Raw genomic sequence first — 21,670 nt, 5'->3', positions numbered from 1 at the left:
TGAAACTTCTTTATATGTTCAATATAGGTTGCTCTATTCACAGAAACAAAATTGCATTCATAAACGTTTTTTGTTGGTTGTTTTTTTCAAAATCGGTATTAGGTTGAAAAAATGAATTGTATGGTCTTTCATAAGTGTACATTTTGTAAAAACGTAAATTAAAAAAAATCAGTGATATGGCTTGATAGTAATTTTTTTTTTTCAATGTGGATGGAGCAACTTATATTGAACATTTATACCAAGTATCAATTGTTTTTATATAAAGATATTCCGTCGTCATCTTGGGTGTGCTACTTTTCTGAGGGATTTTCCAATGATTTTATATAGCCAAAGGCTGGATGTTAAACTACAGTGTTATCGCAGTTCAAAAAGTGATTCGCCTCCATCAGTGAGATGTAAGCCGAAGGCTAGAGGGCGTACTCCAGAATGAAAAGTGATTCCAACAGGCGGGAACCAACAAGATGGCGGCCATAAATAAATGTGTTTAAAAACATTATTTAATATAAAAAGATCACATAAATTACAACACATATTCTTGAAAGCACAGTGAAGTTATAAAATTAAAATTTACGGCCGCCATCTTGTTGGTTCCCCCTTCTGTTGAAATCACTTTTCAGTCTGGAGTACGCCCTCTAGCCTTCGGCTTATTACATCTCGCTCTGGATTCACTTTTCAGTCTGGAGTACGCCCTCTAGCCTTCGGCTTTACATATCTCCACAATGGGATTACCCCAACACACATGACGTAATGAGAGAGGCCAGAGCGAAAAGGATTTTTGTCAAAAAGAGTAAACATTTTATTTAATAATGAGATATAGTAGTAGGTAGGGCTAGGCTAGCTGGCCTACGTACTACTACACTAGCTAGGCCTAGTAGTAGTAGACTAGGCTAGGCGGCCCTAGTTAAGTTAGCCAGGCCTACGTAGTTTTGGGGGTGTCAGATGAAATCGGTCGCGCTTGAAATCGGTAGCGTTTGAAATCGGTCGCGATAAAATCAACATCCGGTATTTTGTATGGAGCGCCGCTAGATATTTCTTTCTTTCATTTATTTGGCATCTCAATACATAACATTAAAAATACATCAATAATAATTAATATATATAATCACTTAAATATTAAAATACATCAAAAAAGCAAATAAAAATGGTGGGATTAATGAAGTCTGACGATGCACGGGAAAACACATAAAGTCGTTTAAAGTAAAACAACTTAATTCCAATGTGGTCCCCAAAAAGATAGTAATTATAATTTTAACAAAACAAACATTATAAGACGGGTTCATAAATATATAAGCATATAAGCAAAACATGTGATATAATGGCACAATAATAATTTATCTATGTTTAATTTTGTAATATTGTTTCAATTCAGTTTTAAATTTAGATGTGTTGGAAATTTGTTTAATATAGTCAGGAAGGTTATTCCATTCTCTGATTGCATTAAAATTGAGTTTACTACCACGAGTGAAGTGACCATGTAAGTTATTAACTCTACGAAAGTTTTCGTTTAGGTATGAAGCACTTCTGCCCATAAATATCTTATGAACTTGGCTAATTTGCAAGAACTTTACTCGATATTTTACATTTAACAATCCATAATCGTCTAATTGATCAGCACCTATATGTCTTCTGGGTTCAACTCCTTTTATGAGTCTAACCATTTTGTTTTGAGCAATTTGTAGTTTTCTTCGGATAGCTTTACTGGTTCCACAGAACCAAGAAGATGCTGCATAGTCAAAAACACATTGAATAAGAGCAGAGCATAATAGTTTACGATTCTTACAACTTAGTATCTTACGTTGGCGGTACATAAACTTAAGCCTATTATAGATTTTCTTAATGGTTTTACATGCATATTCAGAACACGTTAAATTTTGATCTATTTCAATACCCAGATACTTGACACAATTACTAGTGTTGATATTGTTACCATTTGTTGAGACATTAAAATTGTTAACATTTTTAGTTTTTCTCTTAGAACCAAATAGTAGTATACACTCAGTTTTATCCAGGTTAATTGTTAATTTATTGTCTACAAGCCAATCACACAAGGAGTCTAGTGTTGACCCTAGCTTCTTAGAAATAATATCTGGATTTCTGTGTGAATAAACAATTGCACTGTCATCAGCGTATAGAAGGGGTTTACAATCAGGATCAATACAAGTTACCATGTCATTAACACGGTCCAAGGATACTTCCTTGAGGAACCCCGCATGTAACAGTACAAGATTGAGAGCAATGATCATCAACAGTTACTATTTGCTTTCTTATTGATAAGTAAGATTTGAACCATTCAATAGATCCAATACCCATTAATTTAAGCTTATTACATAAAATGTCATGATCTACACTACAGTGTCAAAAGCCTTCTTTAAATCGACCAACACCATACCCGAGAAATTTCTCTTAGAAGTTTGGGTTTTAAGGGAATCAACTAAGTCTATCAAACATGTGTCAGTAGAGAAGGCAGCTCGAAATCCAGATTGATATTTATACAATACGTTGTTTTCAGTACTTAGGTATTTTTCGATTTGAATAAAAACAGCCTTCTCTAAAATTTTAGACATTGTACTGAGTATACTTATAGGGCGATAGTTTCCAATATCGGTTCTACTACCTTTTTTATAAAGAGGTATGACCTTTGGCCTTTTTCATGTCTTCTGGGACTGTACTGGTACTAATTGATAAATTAATTATGTAGGTAATGGGAACTTTTAGAATTTCAGCCCCATCTTTTATGAAGCGGGGAGGTATCTTATCGACACCCATGCTTTTTGTCGCATTAAGTTTGTTTAATTCACTATATATAAAGTCTTCGTCCACTGAGTTGAGCATAAAGTTATTGCCACTAACGGTTCTATAGAAATCCTTAAAGATGTATTGTCCCTTGAAACACAAAAAAAAATGAAGGTCAAAATATTCTAAATTTAAAGTGGCCATATCAAAGTAATATTAAAGTTATTTACTTTAAGTGGAAAATTTGAGCCAAAAACAACAAGTTTACGCAATTAACAGGTAAATTAGTTTGATTACATTTCATCTGGAAAATCGTCACGAGCGAAAGTAAACAAAGATTTCAAGCCTTGAGTACGCATTATGCATATGCTAAATTAGGATTGTTTACAACTCGTCACGGTTAAGAAGGTATTTTCACACAGATCATGAGGAAGTTTTATAATCATGCATACAGAGTAGCCAAACAAGCGTGTTTCATTATGGGATATGTTTTGATTGAAAACTTTGACTGGAAGTCAAAGTTATTTTTTTAACAAAAAAACATCTGTATTTCAGTTAAATTTTTTTTTTTTTCGAAATCATAACTATTATGATACTTCAAAATGACCCACCTTTTTTCGAAATCTATTATTTTTAATTTTTTTGGAATTAGTCAAAGGGACAATACATCTAAGTAAGTCATACACATTCTTAGGGGATGGAAGTTTACTGACCAAATTGGCAGCAATAGTAGTAAAATATTCGTTGAAGCAAGAAGCAATTTTGGCTGGGTCGAAACATTTAGTACCATTGGGCAGGTCAATAACCGTTTTAGCACTATCCTTAGATTTATTACTATAGCCTAGACCTTTAAACATTTTCCATAATTTTTTAGGGTTATTTTTATTTTCTTCAGCCTTGTTTAACAAATGATTTGATTTAGCTTTATTTATATCACGCTGTATTTTATTTTTTAGTTTGCGAAATAGTTAACCATGGTTCCGTTGTTTCTTTCATCCTAATGATTTTAAGGGGGGCAATGGAATCAATAGCAGCCAAAAGTAATGCATTAAATTTATACAGAGCTTCATTTACATCTCCGATAGAGGTAACTACTGACCAATCGATATCTATTAGTATGTTTCTAAATTGATCAACGGTATAGTTTTTTAGTGATCTGATATATACATTTTTATGTCCATTGAACTTACTGTAAGTTTAATAGTTTTCCGTGTACAAAATGTCATTAAGTGATCGCTTAGACCTGTTGCGATTGTACCCGATTGGCTTATCTTATTCTCATTATTACATAATATATGATCGAGGCATGAAGCAACTGTAGAGCATATCCTAGTTGGTTCAGTTACTTTGTTACTTAAACTAAACATATTTAGAATTTGATTATAGCTATTCAATAAAGATGACTTTGTTAAAGTACATATATTAAAATCGCCAACAACAATTAATTCACTGTCCATTCCAATTTTAGATAACATATTTTCAAACAGAGTTAGAAAGTTTGTTTGCTTTGGTGGTCTGTAACATGTTCCAATTATAATGGGTTTGGTTTTAGGCAGGTTCAGTTCAATCCAAAGTACTTCAGCTTCGTCGGATTCAATATCTGAACGCCGGTTAAACGCGATGTCATCCCTTATATACGTACATACGCCACCGCCTTTGCGGTCGCGATCTCTTCGTAGAACTGAGTAACCTTCAATTTTAATTTCGTTGTCAGATACCGAATCATCAATCCATGTTTCGCTAATGGAGATAATACCAGCTTAAATACTTTTATATGCAATATCGCGCAGTTCCGGTAGTTTGGGGATCATTGATCTTGTATTTAATTTAAGTGTAGAATGTGTATTCCTTTCTGTTTAAACCGCGTGAAGTCTTCAGGAGCGACGTTATAATTAAATAATGGGGGTGGCGTTCTTAATCCTATGTCATCGTTATGATTTCCACAGGAATCAAATGGGAGATGTTTCCAGCTGCATTCCACGCATACATAATCAAATTCAGTATTGTTGTTTACAATGTACTTGTATCTTTTGGGCGTCATGAAACCATCAGTTCACTTTATATGAGTCCACTTATTACACTCATCACACGATATGGCTCTGCTTCTGGTAGTGACGCACCGTTGACATTTACCACAACAATTGTTTGATACAGGTACATTCGCTGGTCCAGGATTGGATTCGATGTCACCACACCATAGTAAGCAGATAATTAAAGTTCTACATGCAAGCTGTCTGGTGTTCCGATGAAAATTATAATCATAATGCGAGAATTTTTTGGTTGATGTAAATAGGTACGTATAACACTAACCGACTACATTCTTGAAATCCTTCGATGTATGGTTATCCAGATAAATTGAAGAAGGGCATAACTTATGAATGACTTGTTCATGTTCAGGATGATGGTGTGATCTTTTCAACACCATAACATATAGCGACAGCGCCAGAAAAATACCATTCATACTTCCCGCCATATGTATCCTTATACACAAATAGAAAGGAAAAGTACACTCACCAATTGTGCTTGACGAAAACAAAGGCCAGCACGTCCTTGCTCTGCAGCGGAATGTATCGAGTTATGCGGTAACAAAATGACAATGTGTCCAGGTGGTCATGGAATGCAAGTGAATTCGCTTCGTCGTTTGGTTGTTAAAAGTCAATAGCTAGATTCTTAATTAGTACCCTTATCCAATGTTCAGCAGGGTTACCAAAATGAAAAACATCACAGATACACAATCAATCGAAATACAGTTACAGAGTCCAAACTTTCACTGTAAAACTACCGGTATAATACAAACAATCAAAACTAAAAAAATAGCAGGTTAAGATTCGGTAAAACAGCAGGTTAAAATTCATAAAAAACAGCAGGTTAAAATATAATAAAAGTTGTTCAGGTATTGCATAAAATAGCGTTAAAATTGTGATAGCGAATTAATTCCAGTCATAGCTCAGGCCGGTTGCGATAAGTCATCGGCATCTACTGTAGTCCCCTTTACAATCAATGGTGTAGGCAAGAATATTTGAGTTGAAAGCATCTATCGGGGCCTAGCGGAGCTCGCTCTTAACACGACCGTTCTGGACGCTAACTGTCCAGAACGCTTTTTATCATATAGTTACGTTTGATATCGGTCACATTTTATTTTAGTCGCGCTAAATTATATATGGCGCATTAGATACATTTTTAATGAAAACTCTCATTATGTTTTTAGTTAATTTTGAATATTAGAATTTCTAATAATAGGCCTAACTATTTTACTTTTTTTTTTTAAACCTTGATCGTTATTTTTTAAGTACAGTAAATATAAATATTTATCTCATTGTTTATAAATATTTTGTGTTTTCATTTTACCTTACAGGTTTGAATGAATTGTAATGTGTCCTTTTAGAAAATCGTTTTAAAAATGTTTTTGTTTTATTGAATATTGTGCAAGTTTTTGACAAGATTGGCATGCCACTGTTTTGAAAGTTTTGAAATAATATTTAATAGTTAAACAAGTAGACGCGCCTATTGCGTATTTTTTAATCACAGTTAATTACAAAACTCGTTCTATACCTGCAAGTGGATACCAGCTCAATGAGGTTTATGCAATAAAAAGGAAGATGATGCATGATGATAATGTTTACATTCGCCACTATGACGTGAGCATGGTTTTAGGCTAATATAAAATATATAGATAATATGCCGTTTTTACTCGGGGTACCCGAGTCTAGTACTTACTCATTTTCTCCTTCTCTTCCTCCATCTGGACACTATTGAGTAAAAAGTGCGATTTTTAAAGTACTACTCCTCCCTTATTCGTTATAGTATTGAGCTGGGATTTGGCATGAACATACTACAGGGACATGTCCTCAAAGCTATAGAGCCGGATTTTTAATTTTTTGTTAATTAATTTGTTTAATTAAGAAGCCACAATGTGTGACACACACCACAGCGTTATGTAGTTATATGGTTATATGCGGATTCTTGGCGTAGTGGTTATCACGTTTGCTTAACACGCAGAAGGTACCTGGTTCGAGCCCGGACGAAACCTTTTTTTTTTTAATTTATGGTGAAAAGTACTGTATACGCAATATGATAATTATACAGAGTATATCTTATTTTTATTATTTTTTAAAATACTTATTTTGTGTAATCGGTAATTATCACTTTTACACATGTTTATTTTGCTTTGTGCTTATTACCATTTATTTGTAATTTAAATGGATTAAAAAACTTTCTGTAACCCACATTTTTAATGTAAGAGGTTTCGTAGTGTAGTGGTTGTCAAGTCTGCTTAACACGCAGAAGGTCCCGGTTCGAGCCCTGGCGAAACCTATTTTCTTTACTTTCTAACTGTATACGTCTGTATACAGCTTCTTTCGCTGTACCCCGAGTATTGCACATTCGTGCTTGTTCAATCTACCGGCCCTATGTGAGAATAATAATGTATGGATAATAAAGGTGGACATGATTCTCAAAGAGGTAATCTGTACTGATATTTAAACATTTAGATTAGATTTACGAACAGCGTATGGATGTGAGACACTGAGTTGCACTTACTTAATTATTTACATTAAATGATTATTATAAATGAAGAAATAAAAGATATTCAAATTAAAATCTATAGTATTGCCGAAGTATATACGTAAATTATATACATCGTTTCACGTGCAAGAGGCCTATACGTTTCAAACGTATGGTTATTAGTAATAAACGTCATCTTTACCTGGCCATGGACAACGATCGCACATGTTTCGTCCATGATTTGACACACTAACAAGTGCGTGTTAAAAAGGGGAAACCCCGTCAGCAAAATAATGTATTGTTAGAGGAAACAGCTGCACAGTCATAGAAGGTGCATCTCTGATCCGGGCTTATTCGGGGGTTTACTTCAGTAACGCGCCTTTTAACCATCCGCATATAATGATAATTTTAGTAAAAACTATTTTAAACATTAGAAATAAAAATATACGCGTGATTTGCCTAAACAATAATCATTATACACTTAATATTATCCTACATAACGGATATAAATAAAATAGAAATAAAAATAAGGTGATCAAATAGTATGTTGTTAACGACATGGATATGATATAATCTGCCACAGTATGCATAAGTATAAAATTGATACGCTGGCTTTACAGGCTATACATTGTAAAAATTATTGTTTTCAAATAAATTGTTCTCTTTTACGTAATTGTTTGCATAATAAAAGACACAGATGTATATTCTCTATATAATATAATTGCAGTACATATAAATAGAGGTAAATTATTATATGCCTAAATATTATTCCTAATATAATATTTAAACGTGTTTAGAAATAGCCATTTTGAAAAGACAGTCCTTCTCCGAGACCTGTGAAATACAAAAAAAAATTAATTTAATGATTGATAATAAATATTTATTAACCAAATAAAAAATATCCACATAAATAATCTAGTTTCTAAAATCAATCAATAAATCTATATAAACGAAGAAAATATATATCCCGCTAGCATGCATCTCGCTCCATACAAAATAGCGCGTCCAATTTCAAACGCGACCGATTTCAAACGCGACCGATATCAAAAGTATAGCTCTAGCGGCGCGCCATACAATATACCGGAAGTTGATTTTATCGCGACCGATTTCATAAAGCCTATATAGCTAGGCCTAGCCTAGCTATGCATTATTCTAATCTATGCTCTAGGGGCCTATATTGTCTTTTTTAAGCAGCGTGCGGTAACAGGATGGGTTGCATCATATATCAGCTAGGTGTGTGAACGAAACGGCTGCTAACATTTAGTTATGGGGTGCCAATACAATACAACAGCTAATTAATAACCAACGTGGTACCAGTCGGTAATTAGACTCTCTGAGAAACAACGTATAAGTAAATTATTTCTTTTTCTATTTCGTCTTTCTGAATATCCAGTATACTATTAGTGTAATTGTTCACATACTTTTGTTACGTAAATACAAGGTGTAAGTTAATGATTTTCCTTAGTAAATTCCTTATGAAAAATAAAATATAAAAAAATATGTATAAAAGTTGCTAATTTCTGGCCAAAATGCAACTACATGTGCCATTATCCTGAATTTTATGTGCAAGAGTACCATTTCCGATCATCTACAGTAGGTTAGCAAAAGTCGAACCAATAACAATAAACGTTAATCATCATTATGTTAAAGCCCCATTCCCTACGTTTTTAGATCTAATTTAAGGTCACAAGCTACATTTAATGTAAAAATAAATAGTACTGTATATGCCGGTCCTACAGCGATAACTTTTTCGTCTTTAAAAAGGTTAGAAATGTGAAACACCTAACAGGCATTGCTTGCTGATCGATATTTTCGTTTTTCTTCTGTGATTAAACTTGTTATTTTTTTTTTCAAAGTTATATACATAGTGTATTATGGATCAAGGTGATGCAGTAAATTCAAACAATGGTTCTTGTTTGCCAAATGACAATGCAGCTATATTAATCAAGCAACCTAAAACCAAGCGCGATGTTGTTGCTTTTTTGTAAGTATGGCTGTGATAATTACATTGACTTAAATTTTACGTACAGTATAGGACCAAAAATGCCATGTGTCAAACAATGAATCCTATGTATAAATAATATATATTTTTTTTTAATTGACAATAACAATTTTTGGATAAAAACCATGAAAGTAGATTTTATTTTTGTGTTTTTGTTATTAATGTTTTATAATTATAAAGTAAGGTATAATAATAATAGGTGTATTTCTTTTTTTAGCTTACTTGGTTTATGTAATAATTTCTGTTATGGTATAATGTTGTCTGCTGCTTTTGATATACTCTCGGAGTTCGATAAAAAGTACACAACAACTGTAAGTTTTGTTTTTTCTTTTTAATTGATTTCCACACATTATTCATATAAACATCGTAAATTAGAGAAATGGTGGGAAAATACTTCCCAGTTCAAGGAACTTGGAGCTTACCCACCAGAAATAGATACAGTACAGACAATCATAATCTATAATGATGAGAAAGATGTAGATTAATATGGTCAAAAGACCAAATAAAAAGTACAATTCAAATCATTAAAATATACAACAAAAAAAACTAAGACTAAATAATAAATAAATAAATTATGTAGATAATAATTAATAATGTATTCAAATTGAAGACTGTATTTACTTTACAGTACTTTACGTGTGAAATAACAGTGCAGAGTTTAGGTGCAATAACAGTGCAGAGTTTAGGTGCTACAACAGAGTTGGACAGGGCTAAATAGCAACTAATTATCCCAACTTTTCCTTTCTTTCAGTTTTAGCAAGCATTCATTATCAAGTGTCATATTTTCAATTTAAATTACATATTTAAAAACAAAAGTTTATTTTCTTCATTGTTGCCATGTGCTGCAAACATATTTCTTACTATTTACATGTCTGACCTGTTTCCTTTCAGATTTCACCCGTTTTGACAACGGCATCATTGTACACAAACATCACGACCTCTGAACCCTTGAACTATAAAGATTGTAACAAAGTATCTACCGGAGCTGTACTTCTTGCCGACATATTTCCATCACTTTTTGCCAAGACAACCCTCCCATTGTATTTTGAATATGTATCTTACAAGTAAGAAAACCATAACATTACATAACTGACTCTACCAAATCTGTATTAATTGATAAAACTAAAGCTTGATAACCTTACTATTTTTTTAAAAGTAAAGACGGCAAAAACTTTAAGAGAAACATCGATCCTCTCGTCGCCGCGTGGATGGCCATTGAGCTAATATTATAAAGGAGTGCCGATGAGTAAATATCCGGCTTCCTTTTTTATGCCTAGGCCTACTATGTTTCATGTTATTAATATTATTTTGTGTTCAACAAATTGCGCAAATTGTTCAAATTGCACATTTTTAAATACGGCATTTCTGCATTTAAAATAAACTTAATTATGTATTATATATTTAATTTATATATATATTATATGTAATATTGACCCATAACATTGTCTGTATTTTTACAATTTGTTTTGGTTTAGTTTAATGATCAGCATAAGTATAAGTTTGGGTGCCGCGAGTCTACTTATTGTTTCATATTCCAACACATTGGCACTTAGTTTAATTGGTAAGTTTGAACGTCATTTCTGATAATGATAATTGCACAGTGCAATTCCTTCATTCAGTCTACAGTACACTACAGTATACAAATAATGAATGTTTATGAGTGCAATGGTACAAATAATGGCACAAGGTGAATGATGAAAGGTTATATCAACGAGGCAAAGCCGAGTTGATATAACCTTTCATCATTCACCAAGTGCCATTATTTGTACCATTACACGAATACAAAACATTCATTATTTGTTTTATATAACATCTAAATAAATTCTAGTTATTTGAATCAAATAAAAGGTAGCCCTACCTAGCCAAAGCTTACTACATTTCATTCACACACATTTGATTAAAAACAGTAACATTTGGTTTTTAATAATGTTATATTAAATGTTATATTTATATGGATTTCGTAAACACACCTACTTTTGTGTTAATTATGTCAACAAACGACCAAACAATCCTAGGCCTAGCAAGGCTAAAACGCCTAGGCTAGGCCTAGCCTAATACTAGCATGGCCTAGGCTAGACCTAGTAGCCTAGTACTAGCTTGGCTGAAAGGCAAAACTTCGACAGACAATTGGAACTTATCTAAGCTAATTATGGTTTTTCCAACAATTCCACGTCTTGTAGGGATGTCCCCATTAATTAATCAAAATCCTAAAAACGATCTAAAGCTAATTTAAATGCCTTTTTGAATGAAATTAGTACATAATGTCCAAATCGTACACAAATATCTGCTGCTGTTGCATATCTCGCGGTGGTGTTTACAAATGAAACTCAGACCAGACGACAGGTGGCGCTGTTGTATTTCACAGTACATAGCCATATCATAGGATAATTTGTGTACTAGATTTTTTTTCATCCGCGAGACGTTTTTTTTTTCGTACACAAAAATGTTTCAAAAAGTACTATTTAACGATCGTTGAATAGTGCGTACTATTGCACGCCATGTGACCCACATTCGTCCAATCAAATGACAGGAATTTATATAGGTGTTATATAATATTCACTATTTAATTAGAATAGAATTTATATAAAGTAATATGGTTCTAAAAACACTAGGAAAGATACCTAACTCATTGCAGTTTTAATATAGTTTTTCCAGTACATTTCTGGTCATTATACCCCATGTAATTAAAAAAAAATTGTTTAGCAAACAAATATATAATGCTCTCTCATATAATATTTATTTGTTTATTTGTGGCTCACTAAAACTGTTGTGCGGTCAACAACAGTATAAACAATAAAAGTAAATATATAATTAGCCTCCACTGATTGTGAAGGTATTTTTATTATGAGAGAATGTATCTGGTCGCAGTTTTGAATCCTGAGACATTTTTCATATAAAAAAAATGGGACTTTCGTTGATGAGCTATGCTCGACGCGATTCTGATATCATGTTCCAAATATGAGCACTGTTTCAATCATTTGACTGTAATACTAATATATAATTTACATAGTGCTACGCAACACAGTTGAATATACATTTTACTCTATAGTATTTCCAGTATTTATGTGTAAGTTTTGTTTTCTTATACAGGTGTAGGATGTGCGAGTGCTGGTACTGGTATTGGTGAGTTTCTATTTTTGAGCCTCAGCTCTTACTTTGACAAGTAAGTTTTCTATAATTATGTTGACAGCCTTATGTCTGAACTAAAGCTACGCAAAATTATATGCACATGTTACTTCCGATGAGTGTCCACATGTTGCTTAAAGATGTATTGTCCCACAAAAACATGAAAAACTAGAAAGCCACTCCGAGAGTGCATACTGTAAAATTCTCCTACATAAGATTTCTCCGGTAAAAAAATATATATATATATTTGTGTGTGTCTTAATGCTGTTTGTGATTTACGCTAATTTCACTACAAGCATGTGTATGCGAGTTTGGTGTAATGGTTATGTAACAAGCCTTTCAATTAACAATAGCTTCAGTTGACTAATAACAATAGAACAGCAACGCGAAATCAAAACTTGTTACGAGTGAATTTGAAAAGAAATAGGTTTTGTAAACTACTCGCATCAAAAAACATGCACATTAAATAAAATTATTTTTTAAAATTACAAATCACAAATTATAACTCTTGTCTCTTGTACAAAAATGAAGTTTTTTTGGACAAGTAATTCTCGAGAAAATGCAATTTCAGTTTACTTGTTACTTTAAGACTGCGCCGGCTTTTGAATAATTCTGTTCTATCTTTTAACACTAGCAGGTCTGAAAAGTATAATCAAAAAGTGGTCCAGAATTGGGACCATGGTCCCAAATGGTCCCAAAATTTAATGGAATGGTCCTTGACCACATATCTATCTGTATATTTTTGATTAAAGATCTTGTAATTACTTTTTGAGTAATCCTGCTAACAAACAAACAAACACACGCTACCGATTACATATACCTCCTTGGCGGAGGTAAATGAAGATTAATTAAATCAGGCTTTGAATATGTTATTTTGTAGTTTTAATAAAGTTAATCACTTCCATAGAAAAAAAAACGAAAACAAATAATGTTTTCACTTATAAAATGACAAAATAAATGGTTAAAAATTAAATTCAACCAAATATCCATTGGCTGGCAGCCAATTTGACCATTTTTTGCTTTAAATTAAATTTTTTTCAAGTAAATACATTTTTTTCGATCCAATTTTTGGTCAAAGTGGATAACTATTATGTTACATTAAAATGGAATATTCAACGAAATTTGTTTTAAGAATTATTATTTCAGGGGGACAATACATCTTTAATACAAGATAGATGCATTTTACTTTGAGCTTTATGTCTGAGCTAAAGCTACGCAAAATTATATGCACATGTTACTTCCAATGAGTGTCCACACGGTGCTTAATACAAGATAGATGCATTTTACTTTGAGCTTTGAAGTAATTGCGTCTGCACATTGCTCATTTGCTAGCGTGTTTCATTATATTCCTTATGAATGCGGAAGTAGCACATTTACTCTCTGGGGGTTAGGTTGAAGTAACTTAATACAAAGAGTATCTTCACAGGCACTACTCAGGGCTTGCAACAAACAAACTGCTACTTCAGAGCTTACTTCTGACTCATTTGAACGTCCCTTATTTAACCAAGGCAATCTAACAAGGAAACTGAGCTCGCCTTGGCAAGATAGAAACTCATCTGGCTGCGACAAATACCAAAAGTATTGTACTATCTACATATTCTCTTCGGCGCTGTTAAAGGACATGGAACTGATCGTGTCGCAGCCACAGATTAAACCCTTTGATTTATTTATTTTATTTATATTTTTTTTTATGCCATAGTTTAATTTTTTCGGAACTTTTTTGATGTTGTCAATTTGATGTATGTTATTTCTGCAATTCAGCTCTTTGAGCTGCAAACAGTCATAATATTTGTTTTTATTTATTTATATCTCTCAAAATATATATCTCTAGAGGTCAGTGTCCTGTTAAATTGCTTGGATTTAAACATTTGAATTTTCTTTTTTTTGGAGATTTGAGGAATTGTAACAACTATCTGATGGAATATTGAATTATAAACAAGCCTAGATAAATATAGTAATGCTAATTATAGTAAACAAAAAATGTAAAATGTTAATTTCTTTTGATAGGAGTGTAATTGTTGGCTACTCAACTGGGACTGGAGTATCTGGGGTATTATATGCACTGGCGTATGTTTTACTTACCTCAGTTCTTGGCTTGTCACCTCGTCAATCCATGTTAATTGTTTTAGTTGTTCCTGCTGTCAGTTTTATAGTGTAAGTAGACTCATCCTTTATTTTCACTGTATATACTGTGTTTAAACACACCTGATTGTATTCTTGCAATTTTATTGGTCAATTACACATCACATGTCATTTGGAATTAGCATTATCTAACAAAAGAGAAATGTGTATATCCAACAAATGTGCAAACTCTCTCCTATATAGATATTGTAGACTAAATTGGATACTGTTCTTATGTTTCTCATTAGGTATTATTTACTGCTTTCGCATCGACCAAGTAATAAAAAACATCAAAAGCCAAAAGATGAACTCAGTGAATCATTAATCAACAACATTATTAATTCATCACAAACTAGTCTACAAGAAAGCGTTAATGTTATTGATGATATTACGCAGTCAGAAGATAAAGTTAACGGCAGTCTTGCGTCAAAGAAAGGCCCTCACCGGCTTACTGCCAAAGAAAAAATTAAATTAGTAAAGGTAATCAATATTATAACTAGAAAGCCACTCCGAGAGTGCATACCTCCACCTACTGTAAAATTCTCCTACATAAGATTTTTCCGGTAAAAAAAAAATATATATATATTTGTGTGTGTCTTAATGCTGTTTCTGATTTAGGCTAATTTAAATACAAGAATGTGTATGCGAGTTTGGTGTAATGGTTATGTAACAAGCCTTTCAACAATTAACAATAGCTTCAGTTGACTAACAATAGAACAGGAACGCGAAAATGAAACGAGTGAATTTGAAAAGAAATAGGTTTTTTTAAACTACTCGCATCAAAAAACGTGCACATTAAATAAAATTATGTTTTAAAATTACAAATTATAACTCTTGCCTCTTGTACAAAAATGAAGTTTTTTGGACAAGTAGTTTTCGAGAAAATGGAATTACAGTTTACTTGTTACTTTAAGACTGCTCGCCGGCTTTTGAAAAATGTTGTCCTATCTTTTAACACTAGCAGGTCTGAAAAGTATACCAAAAAGTGGTCCAGAATTGGGACCGTGGTCCGAAATGGTCCCAAAATTTAATGGAATGGTCCTTGACCACATATCTATCTGTACATTCATTTTGGTAAAGACCTTTTAATTACTTTTTGAGTAATCCTGCTAACAAACAAACAGACAGACAAACAAACACACGCGATCGATTACATATTCCTCCTTGGCGGAGGTCAATTATATCATTCGGTCATTTTGTGCATATGAATCTTCATTCCACAATTTTCTAGGAGCAAGGAATTACATATTTTCCATCAACTCAAAACATAAAAAATAGTATAATATTCATTTATAGGACAATAAAACTTATCTATACACTGAAAATAGTTTAATTCAAACTTATTTATGTATTTTCTAGCCATTAACGAAATATATGGTACCTCTTGGAGTTGTATATCTAGCCGAGTACCTGATTAATCAAGGCATTGTAAGTATAAGTACTAATTACGCACTTCAGATTTGTTGTCATGTGACGCCGTTGACTGATCACGTTTGGAAATCAACCCCTCTATTTTCAACTCAGCTCTGCCTCGTTAAAAATAGCGCAGTCAATTTTTTAACTCAGGAATTAATAATCATCCATTATTTTCATTACATACAGTATTTCAACCCTTTATTTTCAAAACTTACAAAATATATTTCCTTCCTAATAGTATTTTTCTTTCCCTTTTTTTACAGGTTGAACTTATTTACTTTCCTACGTTAACATGGATGAACCATGATGACCAATACAGGTGGTTAGTATATGCTATCTTTACCTAACGTGACATTTCCAGAACCAGTGTTCTGTACTTTCTTTCAAGCACACTACCCCCAAAAGGAGTTGGTTAGCCGAGTGGTTAGGACACTTGACTGTCATACAGAAAAATCCGGTGTCAATTCCCAACTCAACTCCCAGTCCACTCAGCTGCAAATGAGTACCTGGTTAAAAATACTAGGCAGGATAAGGTGGCGTGGAAAGGAACTGGCCACCCTACCACATAATGCCGGGGATTTGCACAGTAAGCTCCTCACAGATCATTCCCCTACATTCAGAATGAACACAGGATTCACCTTTACCTTTTTTTACCCCAAAAATTGTATCTATGGTGTTAAATTTAAGCTTAATTTAAAAATAATACAGAAAAACCATGTTGAACATAAAAAATGCAAAGCGTAGGTGCATGCTGGACATACTAAAAACAAAGTTTTTTTTAAATACCAATGGTGTCAATATTTGCAATACACTTTTTGTATAGGTATCAGTTAGTATATCAAGTAGGTGTGTTTGTATCAAGGTCATCTATAGCCGTTTTCACTATTAAACATCTATGGGTGCTGCCTATACTGCAAGTAAGTACCTATACACTATATACCTGCAATTTTTGACATTTTGTAAAAATAATGCATATAATTATATATAACTCTAAAGCATTAAATCAGGTCATTCCTTGTCTTCAATGTACATTCTAAGGTTATAATTATGATATAAAGAGAAAAATGTTTTACTGTACCTCTCTCGTCATTTTTACTGTAGGCCTAGTTTAGCTAGGCTTAGTTTTGTAGGCCCAGCTGGTAAAGAGTGGTAACATACAAACATCGTATGCTAGCCTAGTAGCCTGATGTCTCATCTTTGAATTAATTTTCTTTCCTTTTTTATCGCAGAATCCGTTAATACAAATTGTGGAAGACCTGGTATATTCACTGTTTGTTTTCCCTTCACGATCTATCGAAAGTGGGGCCATTACATAAGCAATATGAAAATATCAATCCGTGCGCGATGTATTCTGGTATTTATAGCGGGCTGCCTAAATCATTAGTATCAAATAATTGTTCACATTTTTAACCGCAATAGGTCCATATATTATTTATAATTAGTTTGTGACCTTAAATTAGATCGAAAAAACGTACCTATAGTGTCTTTAAGATTACAAATTACACATAATGAATCATTAGGAGTTCTTTCTTATGCGTTCATAATCTATATATTGATTTTAATAAATAAAAGGGGAAATTCTAGAAGCAGATGCTTAATTTATTCATTAAATAAACAAAATTCAGCTCTTAAATTATAATTGCAAAAGGATTTCCAACAAAATACAACTCTAATACTAATAAATTCAAATTTGTTAAATAAATAACACCCTTTTTGTTAAAAAAGAAGAATGGGTTTACAAATTCTTAGATATTTATAATTAGATTCTCATATTGTATAATTTTTTACACTTTTTGTTTACTTTCCTAAATATATAAACATTTGTAGAGCCTTTAACACTGGCAAGTTAATTACATAATACAATTCCTTTATTTTTTTTTTTTTTTTTAAATTTATTTAACAACACCAGAAACAAATCTGCCACTTACAGTATGCATGGTTAACAGATACAAAGACAATACAACAACTCAGAAACAAAGGAAGACTGGAATTAAAAGTGTCGATGGGCCTGGACTAAACTATTATAAGATAAACTTAATCTACTAATGTAACCATTTTTAAGTAGGCCTACATTGACTCTACTAAGCGAAACACAGACAGGAGCTGATCCAGTCCGAAAACTACCTCCCCCCTCCGGCGCAAACACGAGCGCAGTAAATTGTTTGGTTGGGGGCTATTATGAATGACTTAAACCAATAAAAGGTTGTCAAATGACGAAAATGATTTGTGATAGTTCGAAATGTATCTACTTTTTGCGAAGTGCAACCAATCAGAGCTCAGAAAATAAGCTATAAGGCATTCATGAGCACTCATGCGAATTGAAAACTCAGCAGTGGAAAAGGTAGCGTGTTTTGGTTCTCTGCGAAATGTTGGATTCGCGGGAACAAATAATTGGCTAATAGTGGAAAATCACGCCCCTTTCACCCCACTCTGAATCCGCCACTGAGGAGATTGTTGTTTCTTAATTTGCTAGCGGATTGAAAGTGGTTTAGCATAAACTTTTAAAACATGGTGTACTCAGCCCATCACAGCCAGAAGCTTTATAGGGTTTGTTAAATGCAAGAAAGTTGTAAACAGAATCGGGCTGAATAACCGGTATACTTAAATAATCAAAAGAGGCTTCAGGGAGAGCATGATGTTAGTCAAAAGATAGATTTTTGAAAAACATAATGAAAAAATGAATTGAACAAAATAGCTTTTTCTTTTGCTTCTCCGCGACCTTGTCCCCGTAGTTCAGAACAGACGGATAAGATGACGTTTTTGTTTCCGTCTTGATCCATGTCCAAAAACTTTTGGGATTGGATTTTATGTTATCGGAAAAGGAACATATTTATTGTGATTAATTCACAGCTTTTTTAACCTTTTTCTGGCCGCATTGAAATCATTTTTAAATGTGATTTTTTTTCCATATTCTGAAAAGAAGAAGCTCTATTTCATGGTAAAACCAAGGTTACATTTGACCTCTTAATATTTTAATGGGGACAAGATCATAGAGAATGGCTTCAATTAAATCATACAAAACAGTAACGCAATCGTCGACATCATCTCCGGTGTCAATGGTATCGAAAGGATTTTTTTTCAAACTGACATTAATTTTGCTGTCATTAATTGCTCTAAGTTATAGGATTTTATCTAGAATCTATTATGACAACAATTTTTAACATAACAATTAATGGAAAATATAGGAGAACGATGGTCAGAAAAAATGTCTTGACCAACAGCAATGTCAGAAATAAGTTCCTTTAAATTAAATAAAATTGAATTGAATATTATTATTTCATTTTTGCTGTTGTATTACATTGGATGATCAGAAGTTGTACTGGGAAGGTTTTAAACTACAGTTAATTGTTAATGTGTTTTTCCTAGTATAACTTGATACCAATATTTTTTCTTACACTGACAGTGTGCAGCATTTGTGTTCCTGTTGACTGTAGCAATGTATCACTATATTCCATCAATTTGGATTATATTTGTTACAATAGCGTTTGAAGGACTTCTTGGTGGATTCGCTTTTGCAAACACATTTTACAAAATTCTAATAGAGGTATATTACACACTTATTCATAGGCCAGTTTGATTACATGATAAACTATCCTGTTGACAAAACATAGCCATTAAAATATTTATACAAATAATAATGAATGTTTATGAATGCAATAGTACATATTTTCATGATGTAAAAATTGAACATTTCTTTTTTTAAATAAATTAAATTATTTATTTTGTGTATGTGGCATATGGACCTTACCTGTGAATTCAAGATCTACCTGGCCTGCAAAATTATTTATAAATTACAAGCAGGCCGACACAAAAAAGCTGTTGAAAACCCCTGGTTTAAATTTATTATTATACTGACTGACATCGAAAGTGTCAGCTTATATGAATGTATTCACATTTCCATCTTTCAAATCTCTTTCTTTGACGAATTCTAGTAGCAAAATTAGTTGTTTAAATTGTTTCTACTTTTGGCGAAGCGAACACATTCTATCGTCAATTTGGATATATTTTTTTAAAGAAAAAATATAAAATAATAATGTTTTAATAATACTGTAGTAAGTAAGTATTCTAAAATAGTATTTCTGCTTTGTTTCAGGTTGAGGAATGCTACCAGGAATTTGCAATGGGTTTGACATCTATAGCTAGTAGTTTAGGAATTACAATTTCTGGTTTAGTATCAATACCTTTACACAATGCTCTTTGTAAATCTTGACAATCACTTTCAAATAATTTTTATATAAATTTACTATCCAAAATTTGGTGGAAAAATATGGAAACCATGCAACTACTTTTTTTATTGACAATTTCTGTAATTTTATAAAAGAAACATTTTTATAAGAAAATAAGAAAAATTTGTTCTTGGAAAGTTTTTTTACCTTTACCAAACGAACTAAAGCTCTGTCTACACATCAAACTAGTTTGAAAAAAAAAGTGTGATGTGCCCAAATATTGTAATGATATGATGTCATTGTGTCCATATTTATACGCATATCAAATTGTTTTGTCACATAAATTTTAATAGTGTAGACAGACCTTTAGAAAAAGATATTGCTTTCTCATATATATGAAAGCATAAAAAGGTTTTGTAAACAAGATTGCTTCGTAATCTAAATTAAACTAGTTTGTTCTTTTGAGAGCACATGGAACTGGTAATAACATGAGTAGCTCCTGAAAAGCCAAAGCGTGCATTAAGGAATGTACAGTTTCTTAAGAATACGATTTTATTGAGGTGTATATACAATAAACGATAACTATATTAAATGTACTGCAGTGTTGGGTATGAATTATTTCATAACTCTGTCTGTAAATCCAGGCCGAATACGTTTTTGGAATGTGTCCTTTTTTAAAAAAAATTACTTAGAAAGATAAAACAAGTTTAATCCAATAAAACAATGAAATTAATAAAAATGAGTATAATAATCTTTCTCTTTCACTGATAAACTCCGGTTTAATACCACTAAATAGAACAAAACGTTTTTCATCTATCTGTATAACTCTGAAGTAAAACGATAATCTACTATGTGCAACCAGAGAAGAATGGAATTAAAACAATTTCACTCCTCCCAGGTACAACTACGGTATACCAAAGTAGTAGAAATTTCTGTAAATAAACTACAGATTTATTGTATATAACAGGTGCAATTTTAAGTATAAATAACTGTAAACCACATTTAAATAAACTGAAACATATATTTTCAATTACCTTTCTGTATCATTAACATCTACAAATTTGGTTGACTGCAATTCCGATTAAAAAGATAAACATGGTACACAATCTTACTAAACAAATTAAATGACAAAAAGTGTATAATAACATTGAAAGAGAAATCTTAAAAACATTTTAAATTATTCTGTTAATTTTGTTTAATTAAAGATATTAATAGAAATGTGCACGAACGATTTCCTAAAAGGAAGGCAATCCAAAGGACGCTGATCTCGCCTTGCTAAGATAGAACACCAGGCTTACTCTGTAAAATATTCTCCGCGGAGCGGTGTATGTTTGATGAAGCCAATTGGCAAATTGAAAGTCAGTGAAGACATTTAAGGGGCGTGGAACTGATCGTGAGCTCAGCTTCCTGTTGTTACCTTGCCTTGCTAAAAATAAAATTAATAAAATTAAATACAAGTTTTCAGAAAAGACCAGGAATACTCTGAACATTTACATCTCCTAAACCAGCATGCACAAATAGACTACATCCTTTGTAACAAAAACTGACGAAATAGCGCAAAAAACTTTGAATCTTTTAATACTTTCTCAGTCATAGGTTCGGA

At 32.4% G+C, this 21,670-nt stretch overlaps 1 protein-coding gene across 3 annotated transcripts; it reads left to right on the top strand.

The window, feature by feature from the left end:
* The first annotated feature begins 685 nt into the window (after positions 1-685).
* On the top strand, positions 686-20,765 carry LOC140040786 (battenin-like). 3 transcript variants are annotated; one of them, XM_072086961.1, is made up of 13 exons: positions 686-787; positions 9,093-9,220; positions 9,456-9,549; positions 10,130-10,302; positions 10,714-10,799; positions 12,329-12,401; positions 14,372-14,518; positions 14,734-14,965; positions 15,845-15,913; positions 16,165-16,223; positions 16,725-16,818; positions 19,305-19,445; positions 19,995-20,765. In XM_072086961.1, the coding sequence occupies exons 2-13, from the start codon at positions 9,111-9,113 to the stop codon at positions 20,109-20,111; spliced, it is 1,395 nt and encodes a 464-aa protein (XP_071943062.1). In that variant the 5' UTR covers positions 686-787; positions 9,093-9,110; the 3' UTR covers positions 20,112-20,765. The 3 variants fall into 3 exon arrangements, with proteins under 3 accessions (XP_071943062.1, XP_071943064.1, XP_071943063.1); XM_072086963.1 differs by lacking the exon at positions 686-787 and adding an exon at positions 8,125-8,469; XM_072086962.1 differs by lacking the exon at positions 686-787 and adding an exon at positions 8,125-8,587.
* Positions 20,766-21,670: the final 905 nt, after the last annotated feature.

This window comes from Antedon mediterranea, chromosome 2 (genome assembly GCF_964355755.1).
Source record: "Antedon mediterranea chromosome 2, ecAntMedi1.1, whole genome shotgun sequence".
Classification (NCBI taxonomy): Eukaryota; Metazoa; Echinodermata; class Crinoidea; order Comatulida; family Antedonidae; genus Antedon; species Antedon mediterranea.
This window is presented reverse-complemented; position numbering and strand designations above follow the sequence as displayed.

Bases quoted from the DNA above. Each gene is read 5' to 3' on its own strand.
- LOC140040786 (XM_072086961.1), top strand. From the start codon at position 9,111: ATGGATCAAGGTGATGCAGTAAATTCAAACAATGGTTCTTGTTTGCCA. The intron at 14,519-14,733 runs GTAAGTAGACTC...GTTTCTCATTAG, and splicing joins CCTGCTGTCAGTTTTATAGT to GTATTATTTACTGCTTTCGC. The intron at 16,224-16,724 runs GTTAGTATATGC...CTTTTTGTATAG, and splicing joins CATGATGACCAATACAGGTG to GTATCAGTTAGTATATCAAG.